This window comes from Zingiber officinale, chromosome 5B (genome assembly GCF_018446385.1).
Source record: "Zingiber officinale cultivar Zhangliang chromosome 5B, Zo_v1.1, whole genome shotgun sequence".
NCBI lineage: Eukaryota > Viridiplantae > Streptophyta > Magnoliopsida > Zingiberales > Zingiberaceae > Zingiber > Zingiber officinale.
Window position 1 is genome coordinate 81,740,642 of NC_055995.1, and position 20,353 is coordinate 81,760,994.

General features: G+C 37.2%; 1 protein-coding gene across 1 annotated transcript; it reads right to left on the reverse strand.

Moving 5' to 3' along the window:
- Positions 1 to 15,961: 15,961 nt before the first annotated feature.
- On the reverse strand, positions 15,962 to 18,722 carry LOC121986777 (U-box domain-containing protein 35-like). The gene is made up of 8 exons (XM_042540717.1): positions 18,572 to 18,722; positions 18,419 to 18,477; positions 18,219 to 18,337; positions 17,959 to 18,152; positions 17,832 to 17,883; positions 17,498 to 17,747; positions 16,127 to 17,410; positions 15,962 to 16,039 (listed from the first exon to the last, which is right to left on the reverse strand). Exons 1-8 carry the CDS (start codon positions 18,720 to 18,722, stop codon positions 15,962 to 15,964), a joined length of 2,187 nt encoding a protein of 728 aa, XP_042396651.1.
- Between the last annotated feature and the right edge of the window lie 1,631 nt (positions 18,723 to 20,353).

The following is a 20,353-nucleotide window of genomic DNA, read 5'->3' on the forward strand; positions in this document are numbered from 1 at the left end:
ATTAACAAAAACTGTGTAGCTCAGCTGGTTGGGCCGGTTTTGCTTGGTCAGTCCGACCCGAGATCGTGGGTTCGAATCTCACCTTCAACATTTTTTTTTTAAACTTCTTTCTTTTTGTAACCCTACTAAACGACCTCCAAAAATTACGTAAAAATACTCTAAAAATTTCTAAAAATCTCTAGAATATTTTAAAAGTATTTCCAAATATTTTTATGGACTTTTAGAACTTGAAATAGGGAAAATTGGGTCGTTACAGAACACACAACTTAATTTTATCAATAATAATTCATTCCACTAGAGAATTATTATTGAACTACCACACCAATCCCAAATTACATTTTGGGCTCCTTCTTATCATGAGTGTGTTAGTCTCCCTGTGTTTAAGATAACAAATGTCCACTAATTGAGTAAGTTACTGACAACTTACTTAATTAATATCTAGCTCCAAGAGTAGTACCACTCAACTTCATCATCATGTCGAACTTAAGTCCACCTGCAGGGTTTAACATGACAATCCTTATGAGCTCCTCTTGGGGACATTCTCAACCTAGATTACTAGGACACAGTTTCCTTCTATAATCAATAACACACACTATAAGTGATATCATTTCCCAACATATCGGGCTTATTGATTCATCGAACTAAATCTTACCCATTGATAAATTAAAGAAATAAATATCAAATATATGTGCTTGTTATTATATTAGGATTAAGAGCACACACTTCCATAATAACTGAGGTCTTTGTTCCTTTATAAAGTCAGTATAAAAGAAACTACCTCTAATGGTCCTACTCAATACACTCTTAGTGTACTAGTGTAATTATATAGTTAAGATAAACTAACACCTAATTACACTACGACCTTCCAATGGTTTGTTCTTTTCCATCATGGTCGTGAGCTACTGTTTATAATTTATAAGGTACTGATAACATGATCTTTTGTGTGTGACACCACACACCATGTTATCTACAATATAAATTAATTGAACAACTACATTTATCACAAATGTAGACATTTGACCAATGTGATTCTTATTTCTAAATAAATGTTTTATACCAAAAGCTAGGCTTTTAGTATACATTCTAACAATCTCCCACTTATACTAAAAGACTAAGCTGTCATATCTGCTTCCATACATCTGATTCCCATGCCTTTCAAAAAGCTCTTGCGTTAAGGACCTTAGGTTATCATCTGATGCAATCTAGGCGGCAACAACTTCTCCTCGTTATACAATTTCTCGTATTGGGTAGTACTTACGCTCTATTGTGTTTACTTGCCTTATAGACTCATGGTTTCTTCGAGTTTGTTACTGCACCATTATTATTACAATAAATTGTAATAATCTTTGGACAAACTAGAAATCATATCTAAGTCTATCTTGAGGTAATTAAGTCATTCAACTTTTATGGCTACCTCAGAGGCTTGCTATATACTCAGCTTCTATGGTGGAGTTCAGAAAAACACCTATGCTTATCACTCTTCCATAGTTATGACTTTTCCTCCTAAAGTAAACACAAAACCCCGAGGTCGACTTATTATTGTCCCTATCCGATTGGAAGTCAAAATCCGTGTAACCCACAGGGACCAAATTAACTGCCTTGTAAGCTAGCATATAATCTCTAGCGCCTCTAAGGTACTTTAATATATGCTTTACTGCAGTCCAATGTCCTTGTTTAGGGTTACTTTGATATCTGCTAACTATGCCCTTAGCAAAACAGATTTCTGATCTCGTGCATAACATATATTAGGTTGTCTAACTGCCGAAGCATAAAGAACTGCCTACATGTCCTCAATCTCCTTTGATATCATCGGAGACATCTCTTTAGATAAAGACACTCCATGCTTAAAAGGTAAGAAACCTTTCGAGGAGTTTTGCATGCTTAAAACGAGCAAGGATTTTCCGATGTATCAAGCTTGGGATAAGTAAAATATATTTTTTCTTTCGATCCCTTATTACTTTGATCTCAAAAATATATACATTCTCCCAAGTCCTTTATATCGAATTATTTGGACAAGCATACCCTTACTTCTGACAACATTTTGATATTGTTTCCAACTACCAAAAATGTTATCTTCGTATAGTACAAGAAATACCACCACGTTTCCATCACACCTTTTGTATACACAAGACTTATCCGTTTACTCAATAAATCCATAGGTCTGGATTACTTTGATAAACCGGATGTTCCAAGACCTTGAAGCTTTGCCTCAGTCTATAGACTGATTGAGCTTGCACACAAGATGCTCTTAGCCCTTTGCAATGAACCCTTCTGGTTGCTTTATATGGATGCTTTCATCAAGACTTCCATTAAGGAATGCTGTCTTGACATCCACTTGCCAAATAGATAAAAGAATCCGGATAGACTTAAGCATGGCTACCAGTGAAAAAGTTTCCTTTTTCATCAAGTCTTGCTTTGAAAGTTACTACCTTCCTTTCTATCCCTCTTTTCCTATTATAGACATTTTTACACCCAAAGGCTTTTACACCATTTGGTGGTTCTACAAGCTTCCAGATTTTATTAGAATACATATATTCTAATTCTGTTATTCATTACTCTTTGCCAAGATGTTGCATCTTTATCTTGGAGTGTTTCGTCATATGTCCGGAGATCAGGTTCATGTCCTCTAGGGATCGAGTCCAAAAACTCTCCCAAAACATGAATCTTTTTAGGTTGCCTAACAACCCTCAAGGCACTTTCTGTAATTGTGTATCATTTGTGATACGTGTTGCAGTTTCCTGGTGGTATCTCATCTTGTACAGTTGGTACTAGATTAGACATGCATTTTATTATTTCCTTAAGAACAAATTTTCTTATGGGCACATGATTTATTACATAGTCCTTTTCTAAAAATCGGTCATTGATGCTAACAATGACCTTCTGATTTTTAAGACTATAAACCTACTTTCATTTTACTAGGATAACCCATAAACAAGTGAATTCCTGTCCAACTTATCATTGTCTCTCTTCTGCATATGTGCTGGACTACCCGAATCCGAATATGCTTCGAAATAGGCTTACGCCTATTCAGCAATTCTATATGAGTAGAGAGTTCTGACTTTAGAAGGTACTATATTCACTCCCGTTTCCAGAGTATATCCTTAAAATGATTTTGATAATATTCTTAATAACTCATCAATCTACTTATTTCCATAAGAGTCATATACCTTCCTTTTCCTACACCATTCTGTTGGGGTGTACCAGGTGCAGTTAGTTTGGATTGAATCCCTACTTCTGATAAATGACTCCTAAATTCTCCCAAGAGGTACTTGCCACTACGATCTTACCGTAGTGTCTTGATACTTTTACTTTGTCGTTTCTCCACATCAGCCTCATACTCTTTGAACTAATCAAAGCACTTAGACTTGCAGCACATCAAGTAAATATATCCGTATCTCAAATAGTTGTCTATAAAATAGATGAAATATTTGAAACAACCTCTTGCCTGGATGCTCATAGGATCACACAAATCAGAATGAACCAATTCCAATATATCTTTGACTCCATACCCCTTAGACTTAAAAGCTTCTTGGTTATTTTTCCTTCCAAGTAAGACTCGTAGGTTGGAAAGATTTCCACTACTAATGAACCCAAAAGTTCATCAGCTACCAATGAATCCTACTCAAGTTAATATAACCTAGCCTTAGATGCCAAAGATATAATTGGTTCATTTTCAAAGGTTACTTTCTCTTAAAGTTAGAAGATGTGTTACTAATTTCCATTTGTTGCATCGTGAGAGTTATTGGATTTATAAATTGCCAACCAACGTACCAGAACAGATAACTTCCCTCTTTTTCTTAATAACAACTTTGTTATTAAAAGAGGCAGAATATCAAGTTCTTTGAATAGTTTAGAAACTGAAAACTAGTTCTTTCTAAACTTGGTGCGTAAAGAGAATTACTCAAAAATCCATGTTTTATTCTTATCAAAAGATAAACATCTCCCACTGCAACAGCTACCATTTTTACAGTAGTGCCCATATAGACAGTGTTTTAATTTTCATTTAGTTGCCGGGTTTCCTGGAACCCTGCAATGAATTACGGACATGATTAATGACATCTGTATCTACACTCCAGGTTCTAGTAGATAACACCACTAAACATATTTCAACTAATGAATTAAATACACCTATATTGTTCTTAGTTCTAAGAATACAGTTTACCTTAATGTCCAAGTCCTATTTCCAATCATTACAATTGGGATTACTAAGTCTTTCTTATAGTATGACTACTAGGGGATTGACAAACATTTTAAATCCTAAGAATCACAAAAATACTTGGTCAAGATCAACTCCTTAAAAATCCCCATGAATTTTGTATGCCACGATAGTGTGGACGTATACAAAATCGAAGAGGAGATTTTATTCATTAATTTTATTATCTCGTCAACTTTACTTTATGACGAATAAAATTAATAGTTGATATGTCTTTGATCAAATATTTGGTTAAAAACTTTTGAATTTTAAAAAAAATATTGATTCCTCAAACAATATTATTTAAATTCACCAATACCTCAAACACCGTGAATTTTGCATGCCACGTTAGTGTGGACGTATACAAATTCAACATTTGTAAAAGGAGGATTTTAACCCATTAATTTTATTATCTTGTCAACCTAACTTTTTGACAAATAAAATTAATAGTTGGTATCATTTGGTCACACAAATAATAGCAGTGACTCCGATGGGGAGGATACTATTAGATGTGTCTAAGTGTATACCATTACTTGACACTAAGTCCATTAATAAGATTATGCCCCTTCCGTTGGGGAAGATCACACGCTTTTAATTAACTTCCTATAGTCATCCAAAAATGGAAGTCTGTTCTAGTGATCCACAAACAAGCTCATCCGTTATGGAGGAAGGCACTCAGAGCCAACGCGCAAGCTTGTTTGCATCACTTACAAACCAGTAATGGAGACCATGGGATTTACTTAAAAATCCCTCTCCCACTTAGTTATTTATAAATGAGGAATTTTAACTATGCTAGCCTACTAAATATGTAAACTAACATGCACACACAGCACAATATAAAAGCAATAAATAGAAAATCTAATTTTCAACTATTATGACTTTTGTCTCTTGTTGTCCTCCGTGTGTTGTCATCCCAAGCTGCTGCCATATTTGGCCACTGCCACCGGGTCTAGCTGTCGCATCCATCTTGCTCCTAGTTCCGCTGCGCCTCTGGTCCTTAGAAGGTTCCACGCTTTGCAAGATTCGATCTGCGACATAAATAGAATTTTACATTTTGATCCTATATTCCTCGAAGGAATGTACATGTAAACTAGATCGAACATAAAATAAAATTTACATCCATCGATCCTATATTCCATAAAAGGAATGTACATGTAACTAGATCAAAAATAAAATCCTAATAAAACTAAATACAGCTCCTGCTGTATTTTATAATACAATCATGCACACACAATAAAATGCCCTTGACATGTCCAAGGGTCCAATCACACATATAATAACTATAAGCCATAATAGTTGGATCCTGCATCCACAAAGTTAGCACATCCTACTATTAACCTGCCTAAATTATGTATGACATGTGTATAATTAAACTAATACCAAATACACAGAGGCAAAACCCTAGCTCTGATACCAATTGTTGGTTGCTACTCGGAAAACCTAGAGGTTCCACTGTACAAAAATTTTGTACAAAGGTCTGAACCTTTTCCTAGCTACCATGTGTTCTTTTAAATTAAATTTTGGATCGCCTGCGGAACTTAACACGTTTGATCCAAAACTTAATATATTTGTTCTTTTAGGTTTTGACTTGGATCTCCTGCGGAACTTAACACGTTTGATCCAAATCACCTAAGTTATTAATTTCATTAAATATTAATTTCCAAAATTGGTTCCCAGTACTGACGTGGCGAGGCACATGACCTTCTTGGATATGGGAGCAACCACCACCGACTAGACAAAACCTTTTAAGGAAAGCTAATATTTAATTTCCTAAAATAACTTTAGGTAAACCGAAAAGAACAATCAAATCACAAGGAAAAGAAAAACAAAAGAACACTATATCGAAAACAAATTCGAAACACTAGAATCGTATGCCTCTTGTATTTAGTATTATTTCCAAAAATAACTAGTATGATGCGGAAAGAAAAATTACTAGTTATACCTTTTAGAAAACCTCTTGATCTTCTACCGTATTCCTCTTCTAACCTCGGACGTTGTGTGGGCAACGATCTTCCGAGATGAGAACCACCAAGCACCTTCTTCTTCCTTACAAGTTTCGGCCATCAAAACTTCTCCTAGGATGAAGAGGTTCGGCCACCACCACCATGCTCCAAGGGATGCTAGAATAGAGGCTTCTTTTCTCTCCTTCTTCTCCTTCTTAGATCCGGCCACCAAAGCTATCTCCACCATGAGAAGGTTTCGGCCACACAAAGGAGAGGAGAGGAGAGGAAAGAAAAGGGCCGGCCACACCCAAGGAGAAAAGAGAGGAAAAATAGAATAGAGTTCTTCACCATGAAGCCTCCTCTACCCCCTCTTTTATAATCCTTGGTCTTGGCAAATAAGGAAAATTTAATAAAAACTTCCTTAATTATTTTGCCATTGAAAAAGAAAATTTATTTAATTAAAAATAATTTTCTTCTCATCAATTCATATGGCCGGCCATATTAAAGCTACAAACAAGGAGAGTTTTAATTAATTAAAACTTCCTAATTTGTCTCTAGAAATTTATAAAAAATTTCTCCAATAATTTTCATCCCTTCATGATTGGTTAATAAAAAGGAAATTTTATAAATTAAAATCTTTCTTTTAAACATGTGGATAAAAAGAAAGTTATCTCTAAAAATTAAAATCTCTTTTAATCTACAAATAAGGAAAGATATCAAATCTTTTCTTAATCTCTTGTAGAAACTTATAAAAGAGAATATTTAATTTTTAAACTCTCTTTTAAATCATGAACATGGTTAAAAAGGAAAGTTTTCTTAAAATTTAAAATCCTCCTTTAATCAACAAATAAGGAAAGATTTCAAATTTTAAACTCTCTTTTAAACATGTAGATGATTTACAAATTAGGAAAGTTTTTACCAAAAATTAAAACCATCCTTTTAAACTACAAATAAGGAAAGAGATTAATCTCTTCTCTTAATCTTTTATAGAAAGCTATAAAAGGAAATTTTTAATTTTTAAACTCTCTTTTAAAATCATGATATCCACATAAAAAATAATTTTAATAAAAATCCTTTTTAATATTCTAGTGGCCGACCACCTAAGCTTGGGACCCAAGCTTTGGCCGGCCACTTACATGGCTCATCCACTTGGTCTTGGCCGGCCCTAGCTTGGGTTCCAAGCTAGCTTGGCCGGCCCCTTTGGATGGGTAAGAAGGTGGGTATGATGTGGGTATAAATCTCTATATACTAGAGGCTACGATAGGGACGGAGAGGAGGAATTGGTTTTGGTCTCCCGATAAAATTAAGCATCCCGTGCTCGCCCCGAACACACAACTTAATTTTATCAATAATAATTCATTCCACTAGAGAACTATTATTGAACTACCGCACCAATCCCAAATTACATTTTGGGCTCCTTCTTATCATGAGTGTGTTAGTCTCCCTGTGTTTAAGATAACAAATGTCCACTAATTAAGTAAGTTACTGACAACTTACTTAATTAATATCTAGCTCCAAGAGTAGTACCACTCAACTTCATCATCATGTCGGACTTAAGTCAACCTGCAGGGTTTAACATGACAATCCTTATGAGCTCCTCTTGGGGACATTCTCAACCTAGATTACTAGGACACAGTTTCCTTCTATAATCAACAACACACACTATAAGTGATATCATTTCCCAACATATCGGGCTTATTGATTCATCGAACTAAATCTCACCCATTGATAAATTAAAGAAATAAATATCAAATATATGTGCTTGTTATTATATTAGGATTAAGAGCACACACTTCCATAATAACTGAGGTCTTTGTTCCTTTATAAAGTCAGTATAAAAGAAACGACCTCTAATGGTCCTACTCAATACACTCTTAGTCTACTAGTGTAATTATATAGTTAAGATAAACTAACACCTAATTACACTACGACCTTCCAATGGTTTGTTCCTTTCCATCATGGTCGTGAGCTACTGTTAATAATTTATAAGGTACTGATAACATGATCTTCTGTGTGTGACACCACACACCATGTTATCTACAATATAAATTAATTGAACAACTACATTTATCACAAATGTAGACATTTGACCAATGTGATTCTTATTTCTAGATAAATATTTTATACCAAAAGCTAGGCTTTTAGTATACATTCTAACACTTAGTCTGTTGCATTTTACCACTGACTACTCGGGACATCGCTGTGATGCGCCCATTCCATTCATTTTTACTCTATGCCTTGAGTCATCGATTATATATTGACATCAACCTACATATCTTCTCCACCATTATCTACTCGGCTGGATACGTGACTGATAGATGAGTCCACATGCCGTTCTATCACATTCTGACAGCATATATGTCCTCGTTGCACATTGATGTCACTAGAGGAGACATTGCCTATATGACCGAGTTTGATGTTATAGCAGCTAGGAACTTCTCCTTAGCGGGTATCCACGTAGATAGGGATGACGGGACTATGTCTTGGCGGAGGGGGCCACAACACCAGCCCGATCCAGATGCAGAGGGGGACGAGTTCATGCTTGCACTGTTTCCAGAGGAAGCCGCACCGGCTCCACCACCGCCCCCAGCTCGAGCACCACGTCACGCTCCCCGCACTCTAGCCGACCGTATGACCGGACTAGAGAGAGCTATGGCGAGTCTCCAACAGGAGAACTCTGATTTTCATCAGGACATACGGCGAGAGGTTGCTGAGTTACGAGCTGCCGGGGTGACCCGACACACTGAGCTGATGGCGCTTCTCCGATCCTTGGGATCTGGACGACCCCCTTCATCATCTCAGTAGCTCTAGTTATGACTCATTTCTGTAGCTACACTACCTGTAAAATACTTTTGATCTATCTAGTGATATTTCAGACTTGCATTGATTATGTTCTATCTTGATAGCCTAGGAATTTTGAATTTCAGAAATATTTTCAAAGATGATTGTTTTTAACTCCTAGGTTCAAACATGTGTCAGTTTTCAAACCTTTCCATTTTTAGATTTTCAAAAACAGTTTTGGCCTTAGACTAGTTTTTGAATCCTTAGAAAACATGTACCCATAGGACTAGTTTTGAGCATCTCACCAAAACCCTAGGCTTACCTTGCTTGTGTTTGCCAAACAATAGAAAGGGGTGAGATGCATAGGCCACTTGCCTAAGACTTAAGATGCTTATTTCAGTGCATCGACATAAGTCTGGGCGTTAAAAACAAAATATATATTAATCAAGTTAAGATTGACCTTAACTTGACTAACCAAGTGAAAGCTGCTATCTTTTGATAAGTCAGTCGGTAACTAAATGGTTAGACATTTGATTTGATGTCAGGTCCAGGGGGAGGAATCAATTAAAATTTTTCGATTTTTCAAAACATTTTTTAAAAATTTCTTAAACCTATTTTTGAAAACTAAGTTATTGAATTTCAAAATTAGATTTAACATAGTTTTGAAAATTGAATTTAAAAATCTAGTTCTGAGAATTTGACTTTACTTAATTCTACTTAATTCTGCAAAAATTAAACTAAACGTAAGTTTATAAACTGTCTTTTTAAAAAATTTTTAAATTTTTTACAAACTTAGTATTGAAAATTAGACTTCAATCAATCTTGAAATATATTTTAAAACTTAGCCTTGAAATCTTGCTTATGTTTGTAAAGAGTTGAAACCTGTTTTAAAAAAAAAATTTCTCTTGAAATTTAGAACTTATTCTTAAACCTTAACCTTAGAAGCTATACTTGAAAAATTAGCTATTTTTCACAAAACTTAGCCTTTAAATCTAATTTTTTTTTTATATACACCTATTTTTGAAAACTAGCTTTAGAAAAATCAAGTCTTTTATGTTCTTAAGTCTTGAAAGTTGAATCCTTTACCAACTCAGTTTTAGAAAATCAATTTTACCTAGTTTTGAAAAATAGATCTTTTAAACTTGTCTCAAAACTTAGCTCTTTTACAAAAGATAAATTACTAAATTTAACTCCCCCAGATTAACTTGACATGACTTCTTACTTTGTCTGAAGTCTGTATTTTTTTTAAAACATGCTTATTTTTGATGAATGCCAAAGGGGGAGGGTTAGGTGGGTTAAGTTAGCCAAACCAATTGAAAATACAAACTAACTTAAAAACCTCCACATAATGATGTTATCTGTTTTTCTTGCAAATATCTTCACTAACTTAATCAGGTTGCCATTCCATCAAAAAGGGAGAGATTGTTGGTGCGGTTAGCACTAACGATTTAACCCAGGTTTTGATGAATGACAAATAGGTTAAGTTAGGTTTATCGTTGATCTAACACTTTGATCGAGTGTGCAGGATAAGTCCAGACAGGTCGACGGGCTGACCGGATGTCTGGCACGAAGCCCAGCTAGGTCGACGGGCTGACCGGATAGCTGACACGAAGTCCAAGCGGGTCGACGGGCTGACCGGACGCTTAGGCACGAAGCCCAGCTAGGTCAACGGGCTGACCGGATAGCTGGCACGAAGTCCAGATGGGTCGACGAGTTGACCGGACGTCTGGTAGGTAAGTAAGGTAAGTCACTGGAGGGGAGTGACTACGAGGACGCGTTCCCAGGAAGGGAACATTAGGCGTCGATCCGGCTTAGATCCATTTCGGATATCTAAGTCGAGATCGTGACTAGATTCCGGTCTCGGAAAGACGGAATCTAAGTCATACTTTTTCTATTAATTCATACTTTATAAATTGTGCTAACAATCTGTTGGTTGCTACTCGGAAAGCCTAGAGGTTCCACTGTACAAAAATTTTGTACAAAGGTCTGAACCTTTTCCTAGCTACCATGTGTTCTTTTAAATTAAATTTTGGATCGCCTGCGGAACTTAACACGTTTGATCCAAAACTTAATCTATTTGTTCTTTTAGGTTTTGACTTGGATCTCCTGCGGAACTTAACACGTTCGACCCAAATCACCTTAAGTTATTAATTCCATTAAATATTAATTTTCATAATCGGTTCCCAGTACTGACGTGGCGAGGCACATGGCCTTCTTGGATATGGGAGCAACCACCACCGACTAGACAAAACCTTTTATAGAAATCTAATATTTAATTTCCTAAAATAACTTTAGGTTAACCGAAGAGAACAATCAAATCACAAGGAAAAGAAAAAAACAAAAGAACACAATATCGAAAAACATATTCGAAATTCTAGAACGTAAGCCTCTTGTATTTGGTATTATTTCCATAAATAACTAGTATGATGCGGAAAGAAAAATTACTAGTTATACCTTGTAGAAAAACCTCTTGATCTTCTACCGTATTCCTCTTCTAACCTCGGACGTTGTGTGGGCAACGATCTTCCAAGATGAGAAACCACCAACCACCTTCTTCTGCTCCTATCTAGGTTCGTCCACAAAAGAAGCTTAACCAAGGATGAAGAACAAAACACCAACCAAGCTCCAAGAGATGCTAGCTTTCTCTCCTCCTCCTTCTTCTTCTTCTCTAAGTAGTATCCGGCCGCCACAAGAGCTCCAAGCCTTTGAGAGATTCGGCCACCACAAAGAGGGAGAGAGGAAGAGGATGGTCGGCCACTCCAAGGAATAAAAGAGGGAGAGAAATAATAGAGGTTGTGTCTCATGAAGGCACCCTCACCCCTTCTTTTATATTCATTGGCCTAGGCAAATTAGGAAATTTAATTACAATAAAATTTCCTTAATTCCCTTGACATGATTTAATTGAAAAAAATAAAATAAAATTTCCCCAATTAATCTCTAATGGCCGGCCACATCAAAGGAGTAAAATTAGACAAGTTTTAATCAACAATTAAAACTTCCTAATTTGTTTCCGGAAATTTTAAAAATAAAATTTCTCTTTAAAAATATCTTCATGGTTGATAAAAGGAAATTTCGATAATTTTAATTCTATCAACATGTGGATAATTTTAAAGAGAAAATAAAATATCTCACCAATCTACAAATAAGGAAAGAGATCTAATCTCTTCCTTTAATCTTTTGTAGATCTTTTACAAGAGAGATATTTTAATTTTAATTCTCTTTAATAAATTATTTCTTCCACATAATAAAAATTAAAATTAAAATTCCTTTTTAATTTAATTTGGTCTGCCCACACTAGCTTGGGTTCAAGCTAGGGCCGGCCACCCCAATTTATACCTAGGCCGACCCTAGCTTGGTTCCCAAGCTAGCTTGGTCGGCCCCCTATTGGTGGGTATAGAAGGTGGGTATAGGTGGGTATAGTACTCTATAAATAAGAGGCTACGATAGGGACCGAGAGGAGGAATTGGTTTTGGTCTCCCGATAAAATTAAGCATCCCGTGTTCGCCCCGAACACACAATTTAATTTTATCAATAATAATTCATTCCACTAGAGAACTATTATTGAACTACCGCACCAATCCCAAATTACATTTTTGGGCTCCTTCTTATTATGAGTGTGTTAGTCTCCCTATGTTTAAGATATCGAATGTCCACTAATTAAGTGAGCTACTGACAACTCATTTAATTAATATCTAAGTCCAAGAGTAGTACCACTCAACCTTATCGTCATGTCGGACTAAGTCCACCTGCAAGGTTTAACATGACAATCCTTATGAGCTCCTCTTGAGGACATTATCAACCTAGTGTCTCTAGGACACAGTTTCCTTCTATAATCAACAACACACACTATAAGTGATATCATTTCCCAACTTATCGGGCTTATTGATTCATCGAACTAAATCTCACCCATTGATAAATTAAAGAAATAAATATCAAATATATGTGTTTGCTATTATATTAGGATTAAGAGCACACACTTCCATAATAACTGAGGTCTTTGTTCCTTTATAAAATCAGTATAAAAGAAACGACCTCAAATGGTCCTACTCAATACACTCTGAGTGTACTAGTATAATTATATAGTCAAAATAAACTAATACCTAACTACACTACGACCTTCTAATGGTTTGTTCCTTTCCATTTTGGTCGTGAGCTACTATTTATAATTTACAAGGTACTGATAACATCATCTTCTGCATGTGACACCATATACTATGTTATCTACAATATAAATTAAATGAACAACTACAAACAAATGTAGACAATTTGACCAAATATGATTCTTTATTCATAATGAATGTTTACAAAGCTTAGGCTTTCAGTATACACTCTAACACAATCTGTGTTGCAGGATATATTTTGCCTCGGACTAACCTTGTTTTGCAGGAGAAGGAATCTCTGGAAAAAGGTGGTCCGGGCGCCCGGAAGGGATCCGGGAGCCCGGAGGCAACTTTTATCCTCTGCGTCGCCTCGCCACGTGGAGCATCCTGACTGGACTTGCCACGTCGCACCAGGGCGCCCGGAGCAGCATATAAAAGAAGCCCCAGGGGTGGAGCTTCGATATCATCTCAGAATTCCCAGATTGCTTTGCTGCTCTGTGCTCCAGCGACGCTAACAAAGCTCCGACAACGCGCCCTTGCTCTTTAAGCTTTCTTTTCTGTCGGTATAGCTTTGTGTTTTGTTTCATTAGCATTTCTTGCACTCTTTTTGTAATCACATTCGAATTGCTAGTGATTGCCCAACGAAAGTGGTCAAGGACCACGGGCCTTCGAGTAGGAGTCGTCACAGGCTCCGAACGAAGTAAAATCAATTGTGTTCATTTACTTTTCCGCTGCGTACTTTTACACTCGAGTTTTCGAATCGATATTAACCCCCCCTCTATCGAACGATCACGGTCGTACAGAAACAAGCTTGTGTAGCTTTGTCGACTATGGAAGCTGAATATGTGGCATGTTCAGCGGCTGTGCAAGAAGTAGTCTGGTTGATAAGGTTCCTGAAGCATCTGAAAATTGCTGAGGATAATGGGAGTCCAATAACTGTCTACTGTGACAGTTAAGCTGCAATAGCTTTTTCCAAGGATCCTAAATATCACAGCAAAGACAAGCATATAGAAATTAAATATAATTTTGTGAGGGGTATTGTGGCTAAAAGAAAAGTAATTCTTGAGTATGTCCTTACACGTGCTATGCTTGCAGATCCTTTTACTAAACCAATGACTAAAGAGTCATTTAAAGAACATGTAAAGTCTTTGGGACTTCGTAGAATGTAATAATATTGAAATAACAATCAAACTTTGTGATTTGTTTTTGTCATTTGTCATAATCTATTCAGTGTATATGTTGTATTTGTTACATTCATATAAGATCTCAGTGAACATGTTGGCAAGTAGAGATTGGTCCACTCACATGGGCAATCATCTCTATTTGTTAAGTACAAATAGGAGTAAGACCGTTACTTATGGAACAACTTATGTAGCTGAAATTATAGACAGATCCATAAGTTGAGGTCGCCTTGATAATTATGTCAAGATGAGATCATTTATATGTTAATAATGGTCGAAGTAAATGAACCCACCATTTACTGAACCTATTGAAGGCCAGATTAGAATTCATATGTTGAATTCAGGATTAGACATTAAGTATGTCTAGATTAAAATCTATACGATGTTAAATTTGAACACAACATGCGCTCTTTTTAGTAAAGAGAATAACATCGTAATATATGATTCATACCACATGTGCTATTGTGACAATAAAGGTAGTTGGAGAATGGATCCTTGTTTCTCTACTATGTGAGACCTTTGAGATTATAAGTTAATCTCAGTTTTTACCTTAGTGACTGTTTAGCTGTTTACTTGAAGTTCTAATCAGTGTCTGCTACTTTAGCATGTATCATATGACTATGTATGATTCGGTCTATGGAACATAACTGGGAAAGCGACTGATTAGTATGAATAGATTCTAACTAAAAAGGAAGATTAAATATATTTACATCATTTGATGTTATTCACTGGTCGACCCATTTCTGTTATGTATAGAAATGAATGTGAATATTGGATATGAAATATGCTCTTGACATAATGGTCATAATAAGGAATTAGAGAAGTTCATATTGAAGTAAATAAAAATTATTTAATTTGGGTAAAATAGCAAGACATGGATATCTCCAAGATAATGGTCATGTGCCACTAGGAGATTGGATGGATCCTGGATAAAGGCTATGTGCCACCAGGAAAGAGGCTATGTGCTATGTAGAGTGTGTCTCTAATTTATATGAGCGGATAAGTAAAGTGTAACAACTTTGTTAGTATTGATTGCTCAGAGAGCGGCTATGTAAGATGTAACAATCTTCTTAGCAACTATCGCTCAGTGTGTTTGCTGTCACACGAACCATTTTCTCTGAGTATGGATTGAATGTTCTAATATGGTCTATGTGACTAAACTCTCAAATAGTCTATGTGACTTATTTAGTGTTTGTGACTAACTAGTCTGTGACTTAACTGAATGAACTTGTCTTAGTGACTTACCTTGGACGAGTGGGAGATGTAGGAAATGAGAACATGGAAACATGTCCATTTTCTCCACTACTCTTAATGGAAAAGTCTATTATACTCCTGAGTTATTTCTCTTTATAAAGGGAGCGTCCAAGGATCATTTGATAACGTAAGAAAAAAGATAAGAAAGAGAGAAAGAGAACATCTGAGGCGGTGAGATTTGGTTCGTGGAATTACGGAGAACTTTCCGATCCTGTGATCGTTCTTCCGACAATAAATCTTGCCATCATCGATTACAGATCTATGGAGATCACTGTAAATCTTTATCGTATTAATTCATTTTAATTCATGCATTTAGAATTATCAACTATTACAGCTATACATTGCCAAACAGTGAAAATGATCCAACATAGATTTAGAACTGTGCACATATTACAATCTTCACAACTTAATTTTTGACATCTAACTGATTGCTGAGTGTGCATGGAGAGGCAATATTTGCATTTTGTTCAACGATATATTGAAATATTCCAATGATGTGCTCGACGTTCTTCAGTTGATCGACGATCCGCTAAATTGGCTCGAGCTCTGATATCCTGATTGCTGATGCAAAGGGCCACTCCTGATATCCTGAATGATTGAAGGAAACAAAAGAGAACGTCATGGAAGCTCAATCTAGTGACATGCAGGTCAAGTTTAGGGGACTGAACGCCTTACCTGCACAGAAACTCGATCGTGTGACGATGAGGTGCCGACGTTGTTGTCCACTGCGAATTGCTGCGTGTTTTCTTCCCCAAAAGCTCTCAGCCAATTGAGCTCCGGCAATACGACTGTTCCTAGGTCCGGCCGGTCTTTCCTTCTCAGCTCTGCGCAGGTGAGTGCTAACTTGGCGAACCGTAAAGCTTCATCGATCGGCCAATTTTGGATGGAGGGATCCAACACTTGTCGAAACGTTCCCGTCTCGATCGAGCGGTCCACTTGATGGGTCAGCCCCATGGGAGGCTTCGCAGTGATCAGTTGCAGCAGCAGGATTCCAAAGGAGTAAATGTCAGACCTGGTGCCGAGCATGCCCGTCTGCTGGTACTCCGGGTCGATGTAGCAAAACGTCCCGGCCGCCGTCGTCATGCGGTACTGAGTGACTTGGTCTGCCACGGAGGGCGGGAGAAGGCGGGCCAGGCCGACGTCGCTTATCTTGCTGGTGTAGTTCTGATCGAGCAGGATGTTTGCAGGCTTCAAGTCCCTGTGAACCAGAGGCTCCGGCTTCGTTTGGTGGAGGAAGAGAAGGCACATGGCGATCTCTGCGGCGATGCGGAACCGATATTGCCAGGGAATGGGCGGCGTGTTCCCCCGCCGGAATAAGCGATCCTCTAAGCTCCCATTCGCCATGTACTCGTACACCAGGCAACCGTACTCCGGGCAAGCACCGAGGAGGAGGACCATGTTTGGGTGCCGGATACAACTTAGAATCTCAACCTCGTGCTGAAACTGAGACCTCCCCTGGGCTGCATCCGGTCGCAGTACCTTGACGGCAACAGGCGTGTGATCGAGATAGCATTTGTAGACGGGACCGTACCCTCCTTCTCCAACCTTTTTGTCCGCCGCAAAGTACTCTGTGGCTTCCTCGATCTCCTCGATCTTGTATCTCCTGTACCTCGCGTCCGTTTGCACAAACGAATTCGAGGGATTCTTGTCGACGGATTGTTTCATGGCCTTTATCTCCACTTCTCTCCTTTTATGCGCTTCCAGTTCAGCCTTCCTTTGGGCTGCTTCGGCTGCTTCCAATGCTGCCTTGCACTTTGCTTTCTCCTTCTCTACCAGAACCAAGGCGGCTTCTTCCGCGAGTCGGGCGATTTCGAGTCTCTGTTTCCCCTCCATCTTCGAGTGATGGAGCTCCTTTGCCTTCTGTTTAGACAGAAGCGCTTCCTTGCAAGCTGCGTTGTACATATCCATTGTCTGCTTGAGTTCCAGTTTCAGTCTATTTATCTCTGCTTCTTGATATTCCTGCAAGTTCCAAGGCATGCATTCAAGCGATCATGCACAAAACTTTTTGTGCTTTATAGATTTCTCTTGCTAACTGTATTCACGTACCGATGCGTCAGATGCAAAGCTCTCCTGAGAAAAAGAGTACCCGTTCATAGCGGAATGAACACCCACAGACTTGCGAGGCGATAGTCGAGACTCGAAGCTGTGAGCAAGGTCGTTGTCAGGCAGGCAATAGATCCTCGGAGGGAAGACCTGATCAGTGCTCCTCCTCCCACTGCTTACAAACGATATGTCACTGCCCGACGTCAAATCTACATCAGACTTATATGCATAGGCCCCTCTCGTCAACGGTGACCTGTTCGAAGGCATTGAAACAGAGAGGCGAGATGAGAGGACGAACAAATACCTACACGTCTGTCATGTTGTTTATCTTAATTACCTGATTGATTCTTTTTCTTTACTCAGTTTGAGAGTCGCAGCTGCAGCATCACCTGACAAATGTATGCCTCCTTCAGTTGTTCGTGAAACTAATCGAGCCAAATGACAAGTTAAGTCGATCATCGTACCTTTCTTCTCCTGTTGACTTGGTTGATCTGCGTTGGCTTGTTTCTGGAGCTGGATTCTCAAAGGCGAAACGGCCGGAGCTGGTCGGATCGCATTTTTAACAGAGGAGAGCTTGTCTTTGCTTATCACATAAGCAGTGCAGAAATCAGGCACGGTTTTGTAAATGTTGACGCTGATGTCCAAGTTTCTGAATGATCTGGTAGCAGTATGCAGACAGTGAGAACCTTTGTTTGAGCAGTGCTTTAGAAGAATGTTAAGATACCTCACAAAGCCTCCTCTCGATGCTCCGACGACTAGTTTGTTGATCCCCGACTGAGAGATGAACTCCACTACGCCCTTAGCTACGTCAGTGCCCTCCAAGATCATATCCATGACTTTGATCTGTTGATCAGCAGAGATGATTAATTGCAAATTCTTTTTCTGTTTATGCATTTAGAGGAATATATGAAGTTAGTGACTCACATCTTTTCTGGTGCAGAAACATCGAAAAGGAGTAAGTATTTCCCTGCGTATGCTATCCGCTGCATTAATTATGTTGAATTTTGGCATTAGATCTTACTCTGTTTTTAGTTTATAGAGAAGTTGTGGAATGAAGCAATAAGAGAAACAGCTTACGTGAAACGGCATGAGTGTTGACGTGAATGAGGATGAGGGTTTGGCCCCTGACTGCGACATTATCGAGGGCCCATTTCAAGGCTCCTTGGCTGCTCTTATCCTTGTCCACGGCCACTGCAGCTAGAGGAAAAGATTGTGAAACAGAGTCCATCGTTGCAAAATGATAACTAAGTTTGAATAAACGAAATGCAAGAAGAAGTTCCTAATATAACGATGCACTACCTCCCTGTTTACGTTGTGCTGTGCGGTGGAAAGTGATTTTCCTAGGGCGGAGCGGGAATGCAGGAGCAATGTGGTGAATTAGACATTAGACAGTAAACAGGTATATTTTTACCAATTTAGTTGCAATGGTTTAGCGGATATTTTTATCAATCTTACTGTACATAATAATATTAGGCAAAAATAAAAAAAACACGTTGCTTTTTATTAAAATCAATCCCATTTTTATTTATTATATATATATATATACCCTTTACTAATTAATTTGATGAAGCTTAAAATGAAATGATGTTAATGTTTTTTTTTTTTTTAATTTTCATTGAGCCCTGGGGTTATGGTGCAGCGGTAGAATATTCACGTTGTCACCTAAGTACCCACAGTTCGAGCTCCAATTATCTTGAATTTACAAGAATTTTTCCTCCAAATGGACATTATATTCTAAGATTTATTAGTAATTTCCATATATGTATAAGTATTATTAAGAATTTTATGTTACCCAGCTTATTAATCATGGTAGCAGCGGAAATTTTTCTTGTAGCTCAACTTCTTCCTCTTTTCATATCATACCTTATATAATGAATATTATTTCTTTAATAGGTGTAATAACAGTACTATCTACAATGTCTCGATTTGATTATATTATATTAGCTCTAGGTCTAGGTTTTTAATCGAGCTGCTTTATTCCATTTGCTTCACATATTCTAAAGTTTTAAAAATAATTTTAAGATTTATTAATAATTTTCACATATGTATAAGTATTACGACTGATTGTGGCATATTATTAAGAATTTTTTTCTTATTAATCAATTAGGGACCTGAAATTAACTATAACGTATTATTAAAAAAATTTCTTATTAATTAATCAGAAATCTAGAGTTCGAGACTCATATTATTTAGAGTTGTTTTCATTAATCACACTACAAAAAATAAGATTTTTAGGGACAAATTTTGGGACGAAATTTAAAAAAAAATTCGTTGCAAAACTTTTTGGGACGAAATCAGGGACGAAAATTTTTTCGTACCAAAATGGTTGATGCCAACTTTTGGAATGAATTATGGGTTGTTGCAAATTTGGCAACGAATTTGGGGACGAAATTGGCAACGAATAATATTTTCGTCTCCAAATTCGTTGCAAAAAAGCATACAAATTTGCAACGAATAATTTTTTTGTTGCAAACTTAGCAACGAATTTGGGGACGAATTCACATAATTTTTGTTGCCAAATTTGTCTCTATTTTTGCAACAAATTTGGGGACGAATTCGGTGACAAATTATTTTTTGTTGCGAAGTTTGTCCCTAATATTGCAACGAATTTGGGGACAAATTCGGTGACAAAATATGTTTTGTTGCCATTTTTGTCCCTAAATTTGCAACGAATAATAAATTTATTGTAAAATTGGCAACGAATTTGACAACAAAAATTGCCAATGATATAAATTTTCTTTGCCAAATTCGTTGATAAATTTCATAATCATATGCGACAAATTTGGCAACGAAAATATTAATTCAATTAATAAATAAATTTTTGTCCCAGAATTCGTCCCAGATTCTGGGATGAATTTT